The following is a 22,627-nucleotide window of genomic DNA, read 5'->3' as shown; positions in this document are numbered from 1 at the left end:
GAATTCTTTTGGGATCAATGCCAGGAATTCCTCTTTGGGGCCGATTTTGGAAAAAAAAGGAAATCCCAAATCTGAGATTTTTCCAGGAAAAAGGGGGAGAGGGATTTTGGGTTTTGGGAAGAATGGAGCTGATGGAAAACTGGGAAAGGGGAGGTGGGGGGGGAGTGGTGAGGAGGGACAGAAATTCCATTAAAACGCCGTTTTAAAAAATCCATTAAAAAGTTCCATTAAAAATTCCATTAAAAGAAATTCCATTAAAAATTCCGTTAAGAAAAAAAAAAAAAAAGAATTCCATTAAAAAATCCATTAAAATCCGGGATTGGAATAATAAAGGGCATGAAATGACCCCACCAAAAAAAAAAAAAAAAAAAAAAAAAAAAAAGGAAAATTTGGAATGAGCCTGGAAAATCCATGGGATTTATTCCAGGGAGTTTTCCCTGTTTTTCTCCTTTCCTTGGATGCAATGGAATGGGAAGAGTCGGGAGGGAGGAAAATGAAGGAATTTTTGGGGGTCTTGGTGATTCCCCATGATCCAAACTCAAATCCCATAATTTTGGCGGGGGGGGGGGGGGATAGAACGAGGGATTTTCACTGGAATTTGGGATCCCGGAGCCTTGGGTGAGGATTTTTGGGAAAAGGGGGATAAACCAGGCTGTATCCCAAAAAACCTCGGGATTTGTGCATCCAGAGGGGTCTGGATCACCGGACACCCCAAAATTCCAGCTCCGGGAGCGAGGTCGGAGCCTCATTTTTTTGGGATAACACCCCCCCCCCATCCCCAAATTCCTCATCCGAGGGGAGAGCAGCGCTCCGGGAGTTCTGGGGTTATCCCTGGAATTCGGGATCCCGGGAAAAGCGGAGCCTCTGCTCGCTCCTTATCAGCGCGGAGCCCAAACAATTCCCTGTGCCCGCGGCTCCGCGGCTCCTGCCGGGATAAACAATTCCCAAAAATCCTCCGGGAACGCTCATCCCGACCCCTCGCACCTCGGAAATGACGGGGGCGCGCTCAGGGGCGCCCTTGGAATTCCAAAGGGGGGGAGCTGGGCTCGTTCCCAGCGGGATATAAACCCGGGCTGGGGCTCCGCGCCGGGAATCGCGGGCATTTTCCGGGATGCGCTCCCAAATCCGCCTCCTCCTGGCGCTGCTCTGCGCGGCCCCCGCGGCCTCGGCGCCTCCGCCCTGGCAGCCGGCATGGAGCGATCCCAATCCCAACCCCAATCCCAATGCCTGGGGCTGGGGGGACGAGCAGCCCCATTCCCATTCCCATTCCGGTTCCCATTCCCGGTGGGGCTCCCGGGCGCAGGTGCCGGTGGAAGTGCAGTGCCAGGAGGCGCAGCTGGTGGTGATCGTGCACCGGGACCTGTTCGGGAACGGCCGCTTGGTCAGCGCCGCCGAGCTCAGCCTGGGCCCCGCCGCCTGCAAACATTCCCGCCTGGATCCATCCCAGAAAACCGTCACATTCAGCGCCGGCCTGCACGAGTGCGGCAGCACCGTCCAGGTGAGTCCCACCTCTCATCCCGGCACTCCCAACCGGAATATTCCCACCGGGAGCGGCTCCCGGGGTTGTCCGGATCCCAGATTTAAGGGAAATCCAGGTGAGTCCCGTTCCCATCCCGGGATTCCGCTCCTATCCCGGGATTCCCACCGGGAGCGGCTCCCGGGGTTGTCCGGATCCCAGGTTTTTAGGGAGATCCAGGTAAGTCCTGTCCCGATCCCGGGATCGCGCCCGGGAGAGGCTCCAGGAGATCCCGGGGTGTCGGGGAGATCCAGGTGAGTCCCGTTCCCATCCCGGGATTCCCACCGGGAGTAGCTCCCGGGTCCGTGCAAATCCCAGATTTAGGGAGGATCCAGGTGAGTCCCGTTCCCATCCCGGGATTCTGCTCGTATCCCGGGATTCCCACCTGGAGCGGCTCCCGCGGTGTCGGGAGAGATCCGGGTGAGTCCTGTCGGGATCCCGGAATTCCCACCGGGAGCGGCTCCCGGGATCGTGCGGATTCCCGAGTCCTTGTCCCGATCCCGGGATCCCGCCCCGATCCTGGGATTCCACCCGGGAGAGGCTCCAGGAGATCCGGAGGTGTCGGGGGAGATCCAGGTGAGTCCCGTTCCCATCCCGGGATTCCCACCGGGAGCGGCTCCGGGGCCGCGCCTGTTCCCGGTTTCACGGAGATCCAGGGGCTGGATCCGGGATCATTCCAGGGGAAGGAGGAGCCGCGATTTCCTGGGAATTTGAGCGGTTTTCCCGCAGCTTTTCCCATTCCTCTGGGAAAAGTCTCTTTTCCCTCAGGTTTAATTCAACTCCGTGGAAACTGTGGTTTCCCATCCCTTTTCCCTCTCTTCCACCCCATTTCCCCCCTTTTCCATCCCTTTTCCACCATTTCCATGAATTCTCCCAGCATTCCCAGTCAGCCCAGTGGTGCTGCTGGGATGAGGAGCGGCCTCTCCCACAGAATTCCCCACTTTTATTCTCAAATCACCCCGAATTCCCCAATTCCTTGGAATTCCCACTCACCCTGCTGACACCCCTGATTGGAGACCCATGGGATTCCTGGGTTTTATTCCCAGATTCCCTCATTTCTTTCAATTCCCTCATTTTCTGGGTTCCCTTTTCCCACAGAATTCCCGGTTTTCATTCCCAGGTCACCCCAGATTTCCTCATTCCTTCCAATTCCCGCTCACTCAGGATTGAGGAACCCCTTTTTCCCCAAATTCCCAGTTTTTATTACCAGATCACTCTGGATTCCCTCATTTCTTTCAATTCCTGCATTTTCTGCCTTCCCTTTTCCCACTGAATTCCTGGTTTTCATTCCCAGATCACCCCAGATTCCCTGATTTCTTCCACTTCCCATTCACTCTGGATTGAGGAACACTTTTCCCACAGAATTCCCAGTGTTTATTCCCAGATTCCCTCATTCCTTCCACTCCCTGCTCACTCGGGATTGAGGAACCCTTTCCCCCTGGAATTCCCGGTGTTCATTCCCAGGTCACTCCGGATTCCCTGATTTACCGGACGCTCCTGAGCTACGATCCCAGCCCCGGCAGCAACCCGGCCATCGTGCGCAGCGACCCGGCCGTCATCCCCATCGAGTGCCACTACCCCAGGTGCCCGTCCCCATTCCCTCCCGCGCTCCCGGCATTCCCGGGAATCCCATTCCCATCCTGGGATCCCTTCCCAGCATTCCCAGGAATCCCATCCTGGGATCCCATCCCATGTTCCCGACATTCCCAGCAATCCCATTCCCATCCTGGGATCCCATCCTGTGTTCCTGACATTCCCAGGAATCCCATTCCCATCCTGGATCCCATCCCACCTTACCAGCATTCCCAGGAATCCCATTCACATCCTGGAATCCCTTTCCAGCATTCCCAGGATTCCCATTCCCATCCTGGGATCCCATCCCAGCATTCCTGGGAATCCCATTCCCATCCCAGATCCCATCACAGATTCCCGGCATTCCCAGGAATCCCATTCCCATCCTGGAATCCCTTCCTGGCATTCCTAGGAATCCCATTCCCATTCTGGGATCCCATCCCGGCATTCCCAGGAATACCATTCCCATCCAGGGATCCCATCCCAGATTCCCAGTGTCCCATTCCCAGTGTCCCCATTCCCATTTCCAATTCCCTTTTCCAGGTGGGATAACGTCATGGCTCCCCATTCCCAGTGTCCCCATTCCTGTCCCAGCGTCCCCATTCCCATTCCCATTGTCCCCATTCCCATCCTGGTGTCCAAGCTCCGTTCCCAGTGTCCCCAGCATCCCATCCCACATTCCTGGGACTCCCAGATCCCATCCTGCATTCCTGGCATTCCCATTCCCATTCTGGGGTCCCTATTCCCACCCACTGTCCCCATTTCCAATGTCCCATTCCCTTATCACAATTCCAATTCCCTTTTCCAGGTGGGATAACGTCACCAGCGGCTCCCCATTCCCAGTGTCCCCATTCCCAATTTCCCCATTCCCAGCATCCCCATTCCCATTGCCACTGCTTCATTCCCATCCCAGTGTCCCCATCCTGATCCCATTCCCTTTTCCAGGTGGGATAACGTCACCCATGGCTCCTCATTCCCAGTGTCCCCATTTCCAATTTCTCCATTTCCTTCCCGATTTCCCCATTCTTGTCCCAGTGTCCTTTCCCAGTTTCCCAATTCCCAGTGTCCCCGTTCCATCCCAGTGACCCCATTCCCGATCCCATTCCCTTTTCCAGGCGGGGTAGCGTCTCCAGCGTCCCCATTCCCAGTGTCCCCATTCCATCCCAGTGTCCCCATCCTGATCCCATTCCTGACCCCATTCCCTTTTCCAGGCGGGATAACGTCTCCAGGAGCTCCCCATTCCCAATGGCCCCATTCCCATTCCCGATCCCATTCCTGATCCCATTCCCATTTCCAACTCCCTTTTCCAGGCGGGATAACGTCTCCAGCGGCTCCATCCGTCCCACCTGGTCTCCCTTCAACTCCGCTCTGGCCTCCCAGGAGAAGCTCCTGTTCTCCCTGCGCCTCATGAACGGTGCGGGATCGGGGCCTTCCCACACTTCCCCTCCTTTCTCATCCCTTTTCCATCTCTTTTCTCCCTTCTCCATCCCCACTTTTCCCAACCTTTCCCCCATTTCTCCATCCCATTTCCCCATTTCTCCATCCCCTTTTCCCCCTTTTCCATCCCTTTCCCACCCCTTTTCCCCTTTTGGGGTTGATCCCGTTGGGTTTTCCAGAGGACTGGAGCTCGGAGCAGGATTTCTCGGGGTTCCCCCTTTCCCATCCCTTTTCCCATTGGGTTTTCCAGAGGACTGGAGCTCCAAGTGGGATTTCTCGGGATTCCCCCTTTTCCACCCCTTTCCCACTTTGGGATCGCTTTGGGGTTGATCCCATTGGGTTTTCCAGAGGACTGGAGCTCTAAACAGGATTTCCTGGGATTCCCCCTTTCCCATCCCTTTTCCCATGGGGTTCTCCATAGGACTGGTGCTCCGAGCAGGATCTCCCGGGACTCCCCCTTTCCCATCCCATTTCTCATTTTGGGCTCAGTTTGGGGTTGATCCCGTGGGGTTTTCCAGAGGACTGGAGCTCGGAGCGGGATCTCTCGGCGTTCCGCCTGGGGGACGTGCTGAACATCCAGGCCGAGGTGGGCGCCCACAGCCACGTCCCCCTGCGGCTCTTCATCGACTCCTGCGTGGCCACGCTGGGCCCCGGCGCGGGCACCGAGCCCCACTACGCCATCATCGACTTCAACGGGTGCGCCGGGCTGCCGGGGACACCTGGGGATGGTTTGGGGACATTTGGGGGCGTCTGGGGACACTTTGGGGTCTGGGGGACACTCAGGGGGTGATGAGCTCTCCTTGTCCCACTGCACCATCATCAACTTCAACAGGTGCGCTGGGGACATTTGATGACGTCTGGGGACAGCTGGGGACATTTGGGGATGGTTTGGGGACATCAGGGGACGCTTAGGGGTTATGGGGAAGGTGGCAGCTCATCCTGCCCTGCTACGCCATCATCGACTTCAACGGGTGTGCCAGGGACACCTGGGGACATCTGGGGATGGTCTCAGGACATCTGGGGATGGTTTCAGGACATCTGGGGATGTTTGGGGACATTTGGGGCCACTTTGGGGTCTGGGGGACACCCAGGGGCGTGGTGAGCTCTCCTCGTCCCACTACGCCATCATCGACTTCAATGAGTGCGCTGGGGACATTTGGGGACGTCTGGGGATGTTCGGGGATAATTTGGGGACATTTGGGGACAATTTGGGGTGAGGGACAGGGTCGGGGGTGGTGACACCTCACTGCACCATCACTGACTTCAATGGGTGGGTTGGGAACAGCTGGGGACACTTTGGGGTCAGGGACACAGTCAGGGGTAGTGACACCTCGTCCCTCCCCACTGCTCCATCATCTCCTTCAATGGGTGAGTTTGGGGACTTTTGGGGACAATTTGGGGTCTGGGGGACACACAAGGGGTGGTGACTTCAATGAGAGAGCTGGGGACATTTTGGGGACATTTTCAGCTCTAGGAGGTGCTGAGCACTCGTCATTTCCCCAGCCGATCTGGGGACACTTGGGGACGCTGCAGTGCCAGCCAGGGCTGTGACCCCGCTGTCCCCATGACTGTGACCCCACTGTCCCTGCGGCTATGTCCCCGCTGTCCCCAGAGTGTGACCCCCGCTGTCCCCATGGTGTGACCCCGCTGTCCCCATGGCTGTGTCCCCGCTGTCCCCATGGCTGTGTCCCCGCTGTCCCCAGGGTGTGACCCCGCTGTCCCCACAGCTGCCTGGTGGACGGGCGCTCCGATGCCACCAGCTCGGCCTTTGTCACCCCCCGGCCGCGGCAGGACGTGCTGCGCTTCCAGATCGACGCCTTCCGCTTCGCCGGCGACCCCCGCAGCCTGGTAAGGCCCTGGGGACACCCTGGGGACACCCCGGGGACACCCCGCTGTCCCCAGCGCCACCCCGGTGGCCGCGCGGTGTCCCCAGCAGTGTCCTCTGGCACAGATCTACATCACGTGTCACCTGAAGGTGACACCGGCCGAGCAGAGCCCGGACGCGCTGAACAAGGCCTGCTCCTTCAGCAAGGCGCGCAACACGTGAGTAGTGTCACCTCTCTAGTGTCACCTCCCTGGTGGCACCTCCCTGGTGGCACCTCCCTGGTGGCGCCTCCATGGTGGCATCGGCTGACGGTGTCACCTCCCTGTCGCAGCTGGGCGCCCGTGGAGGGGACAAGGGACATCTGCAGCTGCTGTGAGCTGGGCAACTGCGGCCGGAGGCCGGCGGAGCCCTGGAACGGCCACCGCTACCGGAGACACGACGGGGACGGTGAGGGGACAGCGTGGGGACAGCGTGGGGACAGCGTGGGGACATGGGAACACTGGGGATACCAGGGACATGGGGGCATGGGGACAGGGGGACATGGGGACAGTGGGACATGGGGACATGGGTACTTGGGGACAGAGGGACATGGAGACAGGGGGGCAGCGGGACATGGGGACAGTGGGACGGGGGGACAGTGGGACATGGGGACAGAGGGACATGGAGACAGGGGGGCAGCGGGACATGGGGACAGGGGGACATGGGGACTGTGGAGAGGGGATGATCCCTTCTCACTGTCCCTCACTGTCCCTCACTGTCCCTTGTCCCCAGGTGCCACCTCCGAAGCTGACGTTGTCATCGGTCCCGTGCTGCTCTCGAGTGCCCAGCATGGCCAGAGCCCTGAGGGCCACCAGGGTGAGTCCCTGAGGTGACACTGGGTGACACCGGGTTACACTGGGTGCACCAGGTGACACCAATGACACTGGGTGACACTGGGTGACACCGGTAACACCGGGTGGCACCCGGTGACAATCCCCGCTGCCCTCCGTGTCACTCGGTGTCCCTTGGCAGGCGCGGTGGCACCGCTGGCCCTGGGGACAGCGCTGGCCTGTGCGGTGGCCGGCGTGGCCGTGGCTGGAGCCGCGCTGGCCATCGGCCTCAGGCGCCGGAATTCCCCATGAACCCCGGAATGACCGACGGAAATCCCGATAAATCCCACAAGGACCGATGGAAATCCCGATAAATCCCACAAGGACCGATGGAAATCCCAAGCAATCCCACAAGGACTGATGGAAGTCTTGATAAATCCCACAAGGACCAACAGAATTCCCAATAAATCCCACAAGGACTGATGGAAATCCCGATAAATCCCACAACCCGCGGTGTCCGAGGGGTCACTCTGGGAGGGAATCCCGGGAATGGGGTGGGGAGAGTGACCAGTTCTGTCCCAGGGTCCCCATTCCCATTCCAATGTCCCCATTCCCATTCCAATGTCCCCATTTCCATCCCAGTGTCCCCAGTCCCAGTGTCCCAAATCCCATTGTTCTCAATTCCAGTGTCCCCAATCCTGGTTGTCCCCAGTCCCAGTGTCCCTCTTTCCAATGTCCCCATTCAATCTCACTGTCCCCATTCCCAATGTCCCCATTCCCATTCCCAATGTCCCCATCCCATTCCCACTGTCCCCATTCCCAAAGTCCCCATTCCCATCCCAATGTCCTCAATCCAGTGTCCCCACTCCCAATGTCCCCAATCCCATTCCCAGTGTCCCCAATCCCAATGTCCCCAATCCAAGTGTCCCCATTCCCATTCCCACTGTCTCCATTCCCAACCCCATTCCCAGCCCAAAATTCCCAAATCCCAACTTCTGCTCTCTCCAGCAGGAAAAGAGAAAAAAATCCCTAAAAAAATTTATGGGATTTCCCTCCCCAAAATTCCCAGAACTCTTTCTTTCCCCCACTTGGGGACATTCCCAGAAATTCCCAAGGATTTGTAGGATCACGAGGATTTTATGGAGCATTTTGGGGGTCCCTGCTTTGATTCCAGCCTTGAATTCCCCTGGGAATGCCGGGAAAATTCGGGATAAAAACGATTCCCAAGAGTTCTTGTGGCTTCCCCGCTTTTTATTGGGAAAAGGGGGAACTTTGGGAACGCAGCGGAGCCACCTCGGGAACTTCCCAGGAAAGGGGACGGGTGATGCTCCTGGGGTTCTGCTGCTGTCAGGATCTGCAGGGAAAATGGGAAAATCCCAGAAAATTCCATGGGGAAGTAGGAAAAAACCCGACCCCAAATGGGCAAATCCCATAAAATTCCATGGGGGAGGAGGAAAATCCTAATTCCTACCCCAAATCCCAGAAAATTCCATGGGAAAGGGGGAAAAAAACAACCCCAAATGGGCAAATCCCATAAAATTCCATGGGAAAGTAGGAAATTCCCAATTGAAACCCCAAATTCCAAAGAAAAGGAGCAAAATCCCAATTCCAAAAAAAAACCCATCCCAAAAGATCCCCAAGGAAAAAAAAAATCCCCATCCCCCAAAAATGGGGATTTTTTTGGGAATGGAATTTTTTGGGATTGGGATTTTTTTTGGATAGGAGTTTTTTGGTGATTTGGGTTTGTTTGGGATGGAGGATTTTTGGGATCAGGGTTTTCTGGGGTCAGGGTTTTTTTGAGATCAGTGTTTTTTGGGATGGATTTTTTTTGGGATCGGTGTTTTTTGGGATTGGGGTTTTTTTTGGGATGGAGTTTTTTGGGATGGGGCTTTATTTGGCTCAGGGGGCTTTTGGGATTTTTTTTGTTTTGCAATGGGGTTTTTTTGGAATTGGGAATTTTTTTTGGGATGAGGATTTTTTGGGATGGGTTTTTTTGGATGAGGGTTTTTTGGGTGGGGATTTTTGGGATGGGGTTTTTTGGGATGGAGTTGTTTTTGAAATTGGGTTTTTTTTCAGGACGGGGTTTTTTTGAATTGGTTTTTTTTTTGGGATTGGGGCTTTTTGGGATGGGCATTTTTTGCGATCGGGGTTTTTTTGATTTGGGTTTTTTTGGGCTCGGCTTTTTGGGGTTTTTTTTGGGATGGTTTTTATTTGGGCTCAGGAATTCCTTACTGGGAAATGCGGCAGTTGGAGGCGGACACGAAGCGCCCGGTGTAGTGGATGTGGCAGCGCACGACGTTGTTGGTGAAATCCGACTCCAGCACCAAATATTTGGGATTGACCTGGACCTGGGATGGGGAAAAAATCCGGGAAAAGGATCCCAGAAATCAGCAGGGAAAAAAAAACAGGGAAAATCGAGCGGGAATGGGGGAAAGGGAAAGAAATCCCAAAAGGGAAAAGGAGAATTAGGGGATATCCCAAAATAGGGAAAGGGAAGGGGAAAAAATCCCAAAAATAACAGGGAAAAGGAAACTAAAAAAAAAATCCCAAAACAGAGAAAAGGAAAGAAAAAAATCCCCACAATAACCAGGGAAATGGGAAAATCAGGGGAGAAAATATCCCAAATATAACCAGGAAAAAGGGAAGGGGGGAAAATCCCCCAAAGTACCAGGGAAATGGGAAAATAGGGGGAAAATCCCAAAAAATAAACAGGAAAAATAAACAGGGGGGGAAATCCCAAAATAACCAGAGAAATGGGAAAATCAAGGGGAAGGGAATCCTAAAAATAACCAAGGAAATGGGAAAATAAGGGAAAAAAAAACCAAAAAATAAACAGGAAAAAAGAAAGGAAAAAATCCCCAAAATAACCAGGGAAATGGGAAAATCAGAGGAAAAAAAACCAAAAAATAAACAGGAAAAAAAGAAGGGAAAAAATATCAAAAACCAACAGGGAAATGGAAAAATCAGGGAGAAAAATCCAAAGAATAAACAGGGAAAAGGTAAAATAAGGGGGGAAAAACCCATAAAAAATAAACAAAAAAAAAATCACAAAAATGAAAAGGGAAAAGGGGAAATCACAGGGAAAAATCCAAAAAGAGGGAAAAGAGAAGGGAAAAATCCCAAAAAAATCGAGAGGGAAAGGGAAATCAGGGGGAAAACCCCCTCAGAAAATAAACAAAAAATCCCAAAAATGAAAAGGGAAAAGGGAAAATCAGAGGGGGGAACCCCCCAAAAAAAAAAAAAAAATTCCCCAAAATCAAGAAGGAAATGGGAAAATCAGGGCAAAACAAACAAACAAACAAACAAACAAACCCAAAAAAACCAAACCAAACCAAACCAAAAAATCCCCAAAAAATCAATAAGGAAATGGGAAATTTGGGGGGGAAAACTCAAAATATAACCCAGGAACAGGCAAAATAAACAGAGGGGAAAAAAGAGAGGGAAATGGGAAAATCAGGGTGAAAAAAACCCCAAAAAATCAATAGGGAAGGGGAAATCAGGGAAAAAACCATCAGAAAATAAAGAAAATATCCCCAAAAATGAAAAGGAAAATCGGGGGGGGGGGGGGGGGGGGGGGCAAAAATAAACAAAAAATCCCCAAAAAAATCAAGAGGGAAAGGGAAAAAGGCAGGAAAATCACCCTAGAAAAAACTGCCAGGAGTGGGAAAAACCCGATCCGGGCTGGAATTGGGATTTTCCAGCCCGAAATGTCCCCAGATGTCCCCAGATGTCCCCAACCTTGAGGATGTAGTTCCCCGGAGGGACGTCGGTGATGTCGATCCACTGGCAGTCGATGTCGGCGTTGTAGGTGTCGTAACAGCCTGGGCTGAGCCCCTGCAGGGAGAAAATGGGGTGAGAAATGGGGAAATTGGGCAAAAATGGGGGGGAAAAGGGAGAAAAAATGGGAAAAATGAAAAAAAAAGGGAGAAAAAAGGTGAAAAAATGGGGGAAAAAATGGGGAAAAAATGGGGAAAAATGAGGGAGAAAAGGGAACCCTCGGGTGTCGTAACAGCCCAGGCTGAGCCCCTGCAGGGGGAAAATGGGGTGAGAAATAAAGAAATTGGGCAAAAAATGGGGAGAAATGGGGAAAAAGGGAAAAATTAGGAAAAAATGTAAAAAGGGAGAAAACTGTTGAAAAAATTAGGAAATGGAGGGGAAAAATGGGTGGGAAAGGGACCCTGTAGGTATTGTAACAGTCTGGGCTGAGCCCCTGGGGGGGAAACGGGGTGAGAAATGGGGAAATTGGGCAAAAATGGGGGAAAAGGGAGAAAAATGGGAAAATGAAAAAAAGGGAGAAAAAAGATGAAAAATGGGGGGAAATGGGGAAAAATGAGGGAGAAAAGGGAACCCTTGGGTGTTGTAACAGCCTGGGCTGAGCCCCTGCACAGGGGGAAATGGGGTGAGAAATGGGGAAATTGGGAAAAATGGGGAAAAAGGGGGAAAAATGGGAAAAAAGGGGGGAGAATGGAAAAAAAAAGGAGAATAAAGGTTAAAAATGGGGAAAAAAGGGGAAAAATGGGGAAAAATGGGGGAGAAGGGAACCCCTTTGTCCTCTCACCTGGGTCTGGGCGGTGCAGGCACAGTGCCACAAATGGGGACAAAAGGGACCAAAAGGGACAAAAAAATGGAGAAAATGGGACAAAAAAGGGACAAAAGGGGCAAAAAGTGACAGAAGTGACAAAGGGTGCTGTCCCCGTGGTGTCACCTGGGTGTGGGCAGTGCAGGCACAGTGCCACAAATGGGGACAAAAGGGACCGAAAGGGACAAAAGGGCCAAAAAAGGGAGAAAACCGGGAGATGAAAGGGACGAAAAGGGACCGAAAGTGACAGAGGTGCCAAAGGCCATCGTCCCCTGGTGTCACCTGGGTGTGGGCGGTGCAGGCGTAGCGCTTGAGGTGGCCGAAGTCGCAGGTGGTGTCCTCCAGGCAGAAGCTGGCCTTGTGTCCCTCGGCCACCCGGCGGCCCGAGGTGACATCCAGCAGGTCATAGTGGCTGAACTCCGCCATGCTGTGGTAGTGCCTGGGGACATGGGGACACCGTGGGGACACTGTGGGGGCACCGTGGGGACACCATGGGAACAGGCTGCGGACACTCAGGGGACACTTTGGGGACGCTCTGGGGACAGTCAGGGGACAGTGGGGACACCTAGGGGGACAATCAGGAGACAGTCAGGGGACAGTCAGGGGACAAGCTATGGGATAAATCGGGGGGGGACATTCAGGGGACATTCAAGGGGACACTCAGGGGACAGTGGGGGCACCCAGGGGACATTCAGAGGAATAATCAAGGGACACTCTGGGGACAGTCAGGGGACATCCAGCAGGTCATAGTGGCTGAACTCTGCCATGCTGTGGTAGTGCCTGGGGACACCAGGGGGACACTGTGGGGACATTCAGAGGACAATCAGGGCAATGGGGCAATCATGGGGACAGGGAGGGGACAGTCATGGGGAGAGGCAGGGACAACCAAAGGAATATCTGGGGACAATCAGGGGACAATCAGGGGACATCCAGCAGGTCATAGTGGCTGAACTCCGCCATGCTGTGGTAGTGCCTGGGGACGTGGGGACACCATGGGGACAGGTTGGGGACATTAAGAGGACAATTGGGACAATCAGGGGACAGTCAGGGGACAAGCAATGAAATAATCAAGGGGACAGTGAGGGGACACTCAGGGGATAATAGGGGGACAGCAGGGGACAACCAGGTGACATCCAGGGTCGTAGTGGCTGAACTCCACTGTGCTGTGGTAGTGCCTGGGGACACCAGGGGGACACCGTGGGGACAGGCTGGGGAGCCCTGGGGACACTCTGTGGTGGCAGCTGTGCCACTGCCACCATCATGAATGGTGGCACTGGGGACAAAGAGCTGAAGGGAGACCCCAAAACGAAGCCACCCAATGGGGAAACGCCACCAAAGGCCTTGGAGCTGCCACTGTGCTGGGTGCTGGTGCTGGGGACAGCTGGGGACACTCACTGGTGGCAGCTGTGCCACTGCCAGCGGTGGCGGGGCTGGCTGGGCAGGAAGTCGGCCGTGCCCTGGTTCTTGACGCGCTGCGGGAAGCGCAGCAGCACCCGCACGTCGTAGTCGGTGGCCTCGGCCGCGTACGCCGTGCTGGGGACGGGGACAGGGACAGTGGTGGCACTGCTGGCACTGCCCTGGCCCCTCCCTTCAGGGGGAATTCCCCTTTCTGCAGGGAATGCCCTCCCGTGGAAAGGAAGGGATAAAGGGAGGAAATTCTGGGCTTCTTCCCAGGGCCTTTTCCTTTTCCTTTTCCTTTTCCTTTTCCTTTTCCTTTTCCTTTTCCTTTTCCTTTTCCTTTTCCTTTTCCTTTTCCTTTTCCTTTTCCTTTTCCTTTTCCTTTTCCTTTTCCTTTTCCATCTTTTCCTTTCCTTTGCCTTCTCTTCCCTTCCTTTCTCCCTTTTCCCTTTTCTCTTTTCCCTTTTCCATTCCCATTTTCCCTTCCGTTTTTCCCCTTTTTCTTCCCCTTTTTTTCCCTTTCCCCCCTTTTTTCTTACCCCTTTTTTCCCCTTTTTCTTTTCCCCTTCCCTCCCCTCCACCCTTCACTTCCCTCTTCCCTTTTTCCCCTTTTTCCCATTTTCCCCGTCCCTCCTCCTCCCTCTCCCTCATCAGCACCTCCCCCTTCTCCACCCCCAGCCTCACCCTCTCTCCCCCGGGGTATCTCCCTCTCCCCCTCATCCCGGGATTCCCCCTCCATCCCCCTCTCCCCCTCATCCAGGGATTCCCTCTGTCCCCAATCTCTCCCTCATCCCAGGACCCTCTCTCCCCTCCCTTCACCCCCATCTCGCCCCATCCCTTCCTTCCCAAAGTTTCCCCATTTCCCGCTCACCCCAGCCCCCCTTCACCCCCCTCCTTCCCCCCTTTTCTCCCCATATCCCCCAACCCCAGAGCGCTCCCATTCCCAGGAATCCTTTCTCTCCCATTCCTGGGAATCCTCCCTCTGCCATTCCCAGAATCCTTTCTGGCATTCTCGGGAATCCTTTCTCTCCCATTCTCAGAATCCCATCCCGCATTCCCGGGATCCCATCCCTCCCATTCCCATATCCCATGTCCCATATCCTGTATCCCATATCCCATATCCCGTATCCTGTGTCCCATATCCTGTATCGTGTATCCCATATCCCATATCCCGTATCCCATGTGCCATATCCTGTATCCCATATCCCATATCTCATATCCCGTGTCCCGTATCCTGTATCGTGTATCCCATATCCCATATCCCGTATCACATATCCCGTATCCCATGTCCCGTATCCTGTCTCTCCTGTCTCCCCCTGTGTCCCGTACCCATATTCCGTATCCCATGTTCCATATCCCATATCCCATATCCCGCATCCTATATCCCAGGTCCCATATCCCGTATCCCATACCCCATGTCCCATATCCCATATTCCCATCCCCCCTGTATTCCCGTTTCCCACGTCCTGTGTCCCCAGTGTCTGTGTGTCCGGTGTCCGTGTGTCCGTGTGTCGGTGTGTCCGTGTGTCCGTGTGTCGGTGTGTCGGTGTGTCCGCATGTCCGTGTGCCGGTTTGTCCATGTGTCCATGTGTCCATGTGTCCGTGTGTCCGTGTGTTCGTGTGTCCGTGTGTCCACGTGTCCGTGTGTCCGTGTGTCCGTGTGTCGGTGTGTTGGTGTGTCCGTGTGTCCGTGTGTCCGTGTGTCCGTGTGTCCCTGTGTCCCTGTGTCCGTGTGTCAGTGTGTCGGTGTGTTGGTGTGTCCGTGTGTCGGTGTGTTGGTGTGTCCGTGTGTCCGTGTGTCCGTGTGTCCATGTGTCCGTGTGTCCATGTGTCCGTGTGTCGGTGTGTCCCTGTGTCCCTGTGTCCGTGTGTCCGTGTGTCCATGTGTCCGTGTGTCGGTGTGTCCCTGTGTCCCTGTGTCCGTGTGTCCGTGTGTCCGTGTGTCGGTGTGTCGGTGTGGTGTGTCGGTGTGTCCCTGTGTCCGTGTGTCGGTGTGTCCGTGTGTCCGTGTGTCCGTGTGTCGCACCTGGCCAGGCAGCGCTCCTCGGCGGCGCAGCGCAGCGAGTACAGGTGAGCTCTCTGCACATACGTGGAGGCCTGAACGTAATTGGGGTCCGGGACCAGGTCCGGGAGACCTGCGGGAAACGGGATCGGGATCAGGGAAATCTGGGATTGGGGACAGTGATTGGGGAACAGGGACTGGGGACAGGGACTGGGGACATCTGGGACCAGGTCCGGGAGACCTGTCGGGAAACAGGATCAAGACTGGGGAAATCTGGGATTGGGGAAATCTGGGATCAGATCTGAGACCTGACGGGAAACAGGATTGGGATTGGGAACAGGGATTGGGGAAATCTGGGATCAGATCTGAGACATGCTGGAAAACAAGATCAGGATTGGGAACAGGGACTGGGGACAGGGATTGGGGACATTCAGGATCAGATCAGGGAGACCTGCTGGGAAATGGGAATGGTTTTGGGAACAGGGATGGGGGAAATCCAGGACCAGGTCTGGGAGATCTGCCGGAAAACGGGATTGGGATTGGGATCAAGGACTGAGGACAAGGATTGGGAACAGGAACTGGGGGACAGGGACTGGTGACATCCCCAGGGGATGCAGCTCCTGGAGGCCCTGACATTTGGGATCTGGGATCAGATCCGGGACACCTGCTGGGAAAATGGGTTCATCATTGGGGACAGGGATTGGGGACACCCAGGATCAGATCTGGGGGACCTGAGGAACCACAGGGACATCCCCTGGGATTGGGGACACAGCACTGCAAGGCCTGGGCACATTGGGGATCTGGGAATGACCATGGGGACATCCCTGTGGACAGGGACTGGGGTCATGTTTTTCCCTGGTTTTCCCCATTTCCCCCAATTTTCCCCCATTTTTCCCCCAGTTTTCCCCATTTTTCCTTGTTTTTTCCCGTTCTCTCTCATTTTTCCCCCATTTTCCTGTTTTTTTTCCTCTTTTACCCCATTTTTCCCCTTTTTCCCTGTTATTCTCTGTTTCTCCCTATTTTATCACTGTTTTCCCCCTTTTATCCCCATTTTTCCCCATTTTCCTCTGGTTTTCCCCATTTTGCCCTGGTTTTCCCCTTTTTCCCTCTTTCCCCCATTTTCCCTGTTTTCCCCAGTTTTCCCCATTTCCCCCCATTTTTTTCCACATTTTTCCCCATTTTCACCCATTTTCCCCAGTTTTCCCCCCACTTTTCTCTGTTTTTCCCCAGTTTTCCCCATTTTTCCCCATTTCACCCATTTTTCCCTGTTTTTCCCTGGAAAGGAGAACAATGCCTCCTTGTTTCTGGGCCTGCCTTCCCAGGAGGGATCACGTCATTCCTTTGGAGCTCATTTCCTGCCCCATTCCCGCTGATGTAATTCCCGGGGGGACCCAAAAACAACGGGGAGAGCTCGGAAAAAACTTCTCCCCCATCCCTTAAAAAAATTCCTAACAAAAAAACTCCATGGAAAACCACCCTGGGCCGGCCAAGGAAAAGTTTTCCATCCTTTCAGAATTTTTTTCTCTCCCTGCTGTTGTTTATTCCAAGGAATTCTTGGAAGCTCTGGAGAGAAATCCGACTCCGGGACCAACGGGGAGTTTTATGGGATTTGGATTTTCCCCTTTCCCGCTGGATTCTGCCCTGCGATGGCCCCGTTGTTTTTATAGGATCTCACTCCTCCTTCTTGGGGTCAAACCTCTGGAATTCATGGGATATCGGGATCCCCACCTCTGGAATTGTCCCCATCCCACCCCAAATTCCGGGGGCTTTTGCTGAGGCTTCCCAAAAATCCAGGAAAATCGGCCCCCAGATCGGGACAATCCCATTGGGAAAAGGTTTTCGGTTTTCCCACCCGGCCCCTCAGCAATCCCGGGAGCTGCCAGAGGAGAATTCCGTCCATTCCTGGGGAAAATCGGGATCATGGGCCCTGTTTGTGCAGGTGTACGGGATCAGCGGGAAAATCCCACAGGGAGAATCCCATGGAAAAGTGGGAGCAGGGGAGGCTGGGAGTGGAGGAGTCGAAATGGGGATGGCCGGAGAGACCAAGGGGATTCCAGCTTCCCATCCCATCAATCCCATCCCAATACCATTCTCAATCCTAATTCCAATTCCATTCACAGTCCCAATCCCATCCCAGCAATCCCAATCTCAATTCCAATCTCATCCCATCCCATCCCAATTCTATCAATCCCAATCCCAATCCCAATCCCTCCTCCATCCCCACAGAATCCTGCGATTCCCAGCCCCCAGAACCACCCCAATCCCAAATCTGACCCCACCAAAGGGAGACTTTCCTGGGAATTCTGACACTTCCCGGCCCATCCGGGGCTGACACCAAACTCCCACTTGGTGGAACCCAAATCTGCAGCATCCCATGGAATTCCCAAATCCCTCTTTCCTTCCAAATCCAACCCTGGGGACCCAATCCATGGGGTCAGGGGGAAAAACCCTCCTGGAGATGGGATTGGGGTTGGGAAAGCACTGGGGATGGGATCAGGGTTGGAATCGGGATGAGGACCCCCTGGAGATGGGATCAGGATCAGGATTGGGGTGTGGAACTCCAGGAAGTGGGATTTGGGTGGGGATTGGGGCCAGGAAATTTTGGAGATGGGATTTGGGTTGGGATCAGGGTGAGAGAACCCCCCCGGAGATGGGACTGGAGATCAGGAAGCTCCCGGAGAGGGGATCCAGGTGGGGATTGGGATGAGGAAACCCCTGGAGATGGGATCTGTGTTGGGATTGGGGTCAGGAAGATTTTGGAGATGGGGTCAGGGTTGGGATCAGGATGAGGAATCCCTGGAGATGGGATCAGGATGAAGAAACCCCCTGGAAATGGAATCGGGTTTGGGATCTGGGTGGGGAAAACTTTTGGAGTCTGGATCCCTTTCCCTTCCCCACCCCCTGGAGCTGCTCCCGTCCCTCCCACCTCTGGATCAGGCCTGGAATTTTCCCAGCCCCTGTTCCCAGATTTCCCCAGGCCCCCAGTCCCCCAGGAACCCCGAGAATTCCCCGCTGGAACCAGCGGGATCGGATTCTTCCTTCATTAACCCCGGCCGGGGGCCGGCAATGCCGAACATTCCTGGCGGATCCGGCCGGGATTAGGAGGCTCCCGAGGAGCTTTGGCCGTGGAATTAATCATTAATAATTAATAATTAACAATTAACACCGGATCCGGCGCCAGCCATCGTTTGCTCCAATTAGGATCCCCGGGAGGTGACAGGGAGGTGACAACATTCCCAAAACACCACGAGTGACCCGGAATTTGAGGGGATCAGCTGGATTCCCGTGAAATTTCTCCAAGAAAAGGGGGAAGCTCCGGGAATTTGGGTGTCCAGAATTCCCTGGCGGAGCCACTCGCAGGATCCTGGAAGGACATGGACGCTGCCAACGGGGAATTTGGCTGGAATCCTTCCCAGGGAATTTGGCTGGAATTTTTGCCAGGTCATCAGCAGGGCAGCTGTCCTTGAGTGTCCCTCCAGAGCCTTGGGAATTCTGGCATTCCCTGAATGTGTTCCCAAATCCCTCCCATCATCCACCCCTCGTGCCCCATTCCCAGCTTCTCTGCAATCTCAAAAATCCCCATTCCCGAGTTTTTCCTGCAGCATTCCCCCCTCTGTTTGTATAGGGCAGGGCTGGGCCCTTCCCACCACCCCAAATCCTCTGGGATGGCTTTTCCCAGAAAACTGGGATGGGACTGGGCAGGGCACGGGGTCAGGCTGGGATGGGATTCCCGAGGGATGGGTTGGGAGTGGCTCCGAGGGCTCGAAAACTCTTGGAAAGCTCAGCCCAAATCCATGGGATTTTATCGGGATGGGGAGAGAGTGACCCCTGAGTGACCCTGGAGTGACAGGAGCACGGATCTGTCTGTCATTCCCAAAAATCTGGGAATGGAGCGTGTCCTGGCTGGGATAACCAGGATCCAGCCCTGTCTCATCCCAAATATCCCATGGAAAAATGGGATAAACACCCCATGGATAACCAGGATCCAGCCTTGTCCCATTCCAAATACCCCAGGGATAACCATGGGATCCACAGGATCCAGACCTTCCCATCCCATGGAAAACCCAAATATCCCATGGATAACTGGGATAAACACCCCATGGATAACCGGGATCCAGCCCCATCCCATCCCAAACATCCCAGGGATAACCAGGATCCAGCCCTGTCCTATCCCAAATGTCCCATGGAAAAATGGGATCCAGCACGGAGTTACCTGGGACAGGCCCCAGGAATGCCCTAGGACACAGCACAACCCCATCCCACAAATTTGGGATGCCCTGGGACACAGCACAGCCTTATCCCAAAATTATGGGATGACCAGGAAAATGGCACAGCCCCATCCCACAAATTTGGGATTACCTGGAACACAGCCCAACCTCATCCCTCAAATTTGGGGTGCCCTGGGACACAACCTCATCCCAAAATTATGGGATGAGCCTGGATACGGGCCAGCCCCCCGAGCGGGCCCTGCTCTTGCCCTCCCCGTTCCCATCATTCCCAAACTCCCTGTGGCGAGTCCCGGGAAGTCCGCCCATCCCAAGGGAACCCCAAGGAAACCCCAAACTCACCTCTGGCCCCAAAGCTGGGCCTGTAGACGCTGCCCACGCTGAGCCGGGCTTGGCTGTCGGGCACGGCCTGAGGAATTTCGGGAATGAAGGGCTCGGGATGAGCGACCCCAAAGGATTCGGGCGCCCGGAAGGGCGGCTGCGCCTCGTGGGGCGGGAACTGCGCCCCAAATCCCAGATTTTCCATGGATCCCATCCCGGTTTGCGCCTCGGGGCCGCCGTCGTGGTAAAGGCTGTGGGAGTAGCGGCGATCCAGCGGCACTCCCGCCGCTCCGTAGGGCTGCGGCTCCTCCCCGAAATCCTCGGGAAGCGCGCGGGGCTGCAGCGGGAACGCCGCCCCCGTCCCTGTCCCCATCCCTGTCCCTATCCCTGTTCCCATCCCCGTTCCCATCCCTGTCCCCATCCCTGTCCCTATCCCTGTCCCCATCCCTGTCCCCATAGGCGTCCCCATAGGGGTTCCCATCCCTGTCCCCATAGGGGTCCCCATCCCTGTCCCTATCCCTGTCCCCATCCCTGTCCCCATAGGGGTTCCCATCCCTGTCCCCATAGGTGTCCCCATCCCCGTTCCCATCCCTGTCCCCATCCCTGTCCCCGCCGCCACCGCGCTCCGCGACGCGGGGACACCCTCGGGGCGCTCCCCGTGCGGTGCCACCCCCGCGGCGACAAAGGGCGGCTGTCCCGCCACCCCCGCGGCGACAAAGGGCGGCTGTCCCGCCGAGGCGAAGGCGAACGACGACACGGCCACCCCCGAGGCTGTCGCCTGCCGCCCGCGCGCCGCTTGTCGCCGCTGTCCCGCCGCGCCGCCGTCGCCCAGCGCTCCGTCCCGCCAGTTGGGCGGCACCTGGCCGAACCCGAAGGGATGTCGCGCTTGTCCCCGCACTGTCCCCGAGGCGGGCGCCTGGCGGCGGACGCTGCCGGCCGTCCCCGCTGTCCCCGCTGTCCCCGCCGTGCCCGCCAGCCACAGGCGGCTGCCCGGGGGCCGCTCCTGCCCGGCGGGCACGAACTCGGCGCCGCTGTTGAGCAGGCTGTAGAGCCGCCCGTTGTTCTCCCACTGGATCAGCTGCCGCCACGGCTCCTGCGCCGCCGCCAGCAGCAGCAGCGCGGCCCAGAGCGCCCCGCGCCGCCACAGCCCCGCCGCCATCGCCGCCGGATGGCCCCGTGCGGCTGCACCGCCGCTGGCACCGCCGCTGGCACCGCCGGCCGGGCAGCGCCGCTCGGGCCCGTCCCGCTCGGAGCGCGCCGGGAGCGCGGGGCCGGCAGCGCCTCCTCCTCCTCCTCCTCCTCCTCTCCCTCCTCCTCTTTTTCCTTCTCCTCCTCTTTTTCCTTTTTTTCCTCCTCCTTTTCTTCCTTCTCCTTCTCCTTCTCTTTCTCCTCTTTTTCCTTCTCCTCCTTTTGCAAGCCTTCCTCCCTCCACTTCCTTCTCCTCTCCTCCTCCTTCTCCTCCTTTTCCTTCTCCTCCTCCTCTTTTTCCTCCTCCTCCTCCTTCTCCTCCTTTTCCTTCTCCTCCTTTTCCAAGCCTTCCTCCCTTCTCCTCCTCCTCCGACCCCGCCTCCTCCTCCTCTTTTTCCCCCTCCTCCTGTCCCTCCTCCTCCTTCTCCTTTTCCAAACCTTCCTCCCTCTCCCTCGTCTCCCTCCTCTTTTTCCTTCTCCTCCTTCTCCTCTTTTCCCAAGCCTTCCTCGTCCTCGTCCTCGTCCTCCTCCTCTCCCTTTTCCTCCTCTTTTTCCTTCCCCCCCTTTTCCGAGCCTTCCTCCCTCTCCCTCTCCCTCTCCCTCCTCCTCCTCCAGGAGGAATTCTGCTGGAATTCGCGGGATTCGCTCCAAGGCTTCGCTCCCAGAGCGGTTCCCGCACTCCGGAAGTGCATCCAGGCGGAAAAAAAAACTTGGAATTTTCACTTTTCCCCACTTTTTGAACCGCGGAGTGATTCCCGGAGTGAATTTTGGGTGGAATTCCTCGGGATTCAGTCCCGGGAAGCGCCTCCAGAGCGGGTCCTACCCTCCGGGAGAGGGCGGGAATTGCATCCAGCTGGGATTAAAAAAGTGGAATTTCCCTTTTCCCCGCTTTTTGAACCCTTCAAGGATCCCTTTTCCTGCCCAATTCCCACCACTTCCCGATTTTCCCGGGAAAAGCCCCTTCCCAAAGGATAACCCTGCCCAAAAATGGGATTTTCTCCCAAATTTTGCCTCTTCGGGGCCACTTGGAGTTTTCTCCCTGGATATTAAATCCTGAATTATGGCAGAGAACGCCTGGAATTAAACAGGAATTTGGCTGGAAACTCATTCTTATTTTTTGGGGGATGTTGAATAAAAAATGGGATTCGAGGAGGGAATCCCCAAACCCCGTGGTTGGTGGGACCCCAATCCCCTCTGGATCCCCAAAAAATTCCAGGGTTTTTCTCCTCTAGGAATCCTGGAGTTGATGGAGCAGGGCGGGATGGAACTCCGGGACAATTCCCAAATCCCAAACCCAAAATCCCGGATCCCAAATACCCAATTCTCAAATCCCAATCCCCAAACCCCTGATCCCAAATCCTGGATTCCAGATCCTAAACCCCAAATCCCAAACTCCAAATCTTGTATCCCAAATCCTGGATCCCAAACCCCAAATCCCGGATCCCAAACCCCAGATCCCAAATCTCAGATCCAAAATCCCCGATCCCAAATCCTGGATTCCAGATCCCAAACCCCAAATCTTGTATCCCAAATCCTGGATCCCCAATCCCAAACCCCGAACCTTGGATCCCAAATCCCGGATCCCAAATCCCCAAATCCCAAATCCCATATTCCGAGCGCTGGATCCCAAATCCCGGATCCCAAATCCCAAATCCCTCCAGTGTCACGGGCGGTGTCGCCGCCGCCAGGGGGCGCCAGCAGCCCGCGCTGGAGCAGCCAATCCCGGGAAAACCCGGGAATTTTTGGGATCGGGA

General features: G+C 55.4%; 2 protein-coding genes across 3 annotated transcripts; one reads left to right on the top strand and one right to left on the bottom strand.

Annotated features, from left to right (window-relative positions):
• The first annotated feature begins 613 nt into the window (after window positions 1–613).
• Window positions 614–8,388, top strand: LOC118690741 (zona pellucida sperm-binding protein 3-like). The gene is made up of 9 exons (XM_036389680.2): window positions 614–1,498; window positions 2,981–3,099; window positions 4,399–4,502; window positions 5,044–5,221; window positions 6,253–6,373; window positions 6,477–6,568; window positions 6,682–6,797; window positions 7,122–7,205; window positions 7,362–8,388. The coding sequence occupies exons 1-9, from the start codon at window positions 1,112–1,114 to the stop codon at window positions 7,469–7,471; spliced, it is 1,311 nt and encodes a 436-aa protein (XP_036245573.1). The 5' UTR covers window positions 614–1,111; the 3' UTR covers window positions 7,472–8,388.
• Window position 8,389: 1 nt separating this feature from the next.
• On the bottom strand, window positions 8,390–21,201 carry LOXL1 (lysyl oxidase like 1). Of its 2 annotated transcripts, none has more exons than XM_036389777.2 (7): window positions 19,707–20,049; window positions 15,163–15,271; window positions 13,134–13,271; window positions 12,021–12,177; window positions 10,898–10,993; window positions 9,392–9,507; window positions 8,390–8,513 (listed from the first exon to the last, which is right to left on the bottom strand). In XM_036389777.2, exons 1-7 carry the CDS (start codon window positions 19,897–19,899, stop codon window positions 8,507–8,509), a joined length of 816 nt encoding a protein of 271 aa, XP_036245670.2. In that variant the 5' UTR covers window positions 19,900–20,049; the 3' UTR covers window positions 8,390–8,506. The 2 variants fall into 2 exon arrangements, with proteins under 2 accessions (XP_036245670.2, XP_054372259.1); XM_054516284.1 differs by lacking the exon at window positions 8,390–8,513 and adding an exon at window positions 20,304–21,201 and having other exon boundaries at window positions 9,388–9,507; window positions 19,707–20,129.
• Window positions 21,202–22,627: the final 1,426 nt, after the last annotated feature.

Source organism: Molothrus ater, chromosome 13, assembly GCF_012460135.2.
Source record: "Molothrus ater isolate BHLD 08-10-18 breed brown headed cowbird chromosome 13, BPBGC_Mater_1.1, whole genome shotgun sequence".
NCBI lineage: Eukaryota > Metazoa > Chordata > Aves > Passeriformes > Icteridae > Molothrus > Molothrus ater.
The sequence above is the reverse complement of the archived record's forward strand: the minus strand, read 5'-3'. Positions and strand labels throughout refer to the sequence as shown.

Coding starts and splice junctions, on each gene's coding strand:
- LOC118690741 (XM_036389680.2), top strand. CDS start 1,112: ATGCGCTCCCAAATCCGCCTCCTCCTGGCGCTGCTCTGCGCGGCCCCC. Junction 3,100..4,398: donor ATCGAGTGCCACTACCCCAG/GTGCCCGTCCCC, acceptor TCCCTTTTCCAG/GCGGGATAACGTCTCCAGCG. Junction 6,798..7,121: donor CCGGAGACACGACGGGGACG/GTGAGGGGACAG, acceptor CCTTGTCCCCAG/GTGCCACCTCCGAAGCTGAC.
- LOXL1 (XM_054516284.1), bottom strand. CDS start 20,844: ATGGCGGCGGGGCTGTGGCGGCGCGGGGCGCTCTGGGCCGCGCTGCTG. Junction 15,272..19,706: donor GCCCAGCTTTGGGGCCAGAG/GTGAGTTTGGGG, acceptor CGTTTCCCGCAG/GTCTCCCGGACCTGGTCCCG. Junction 10,994..12,020: donor CCTGCACCGCCCACACCCAG/GTGACACCAGGG, acceptor TTCTCCCTGCAG/GGGCTCAGCCCAGGCTGTTA.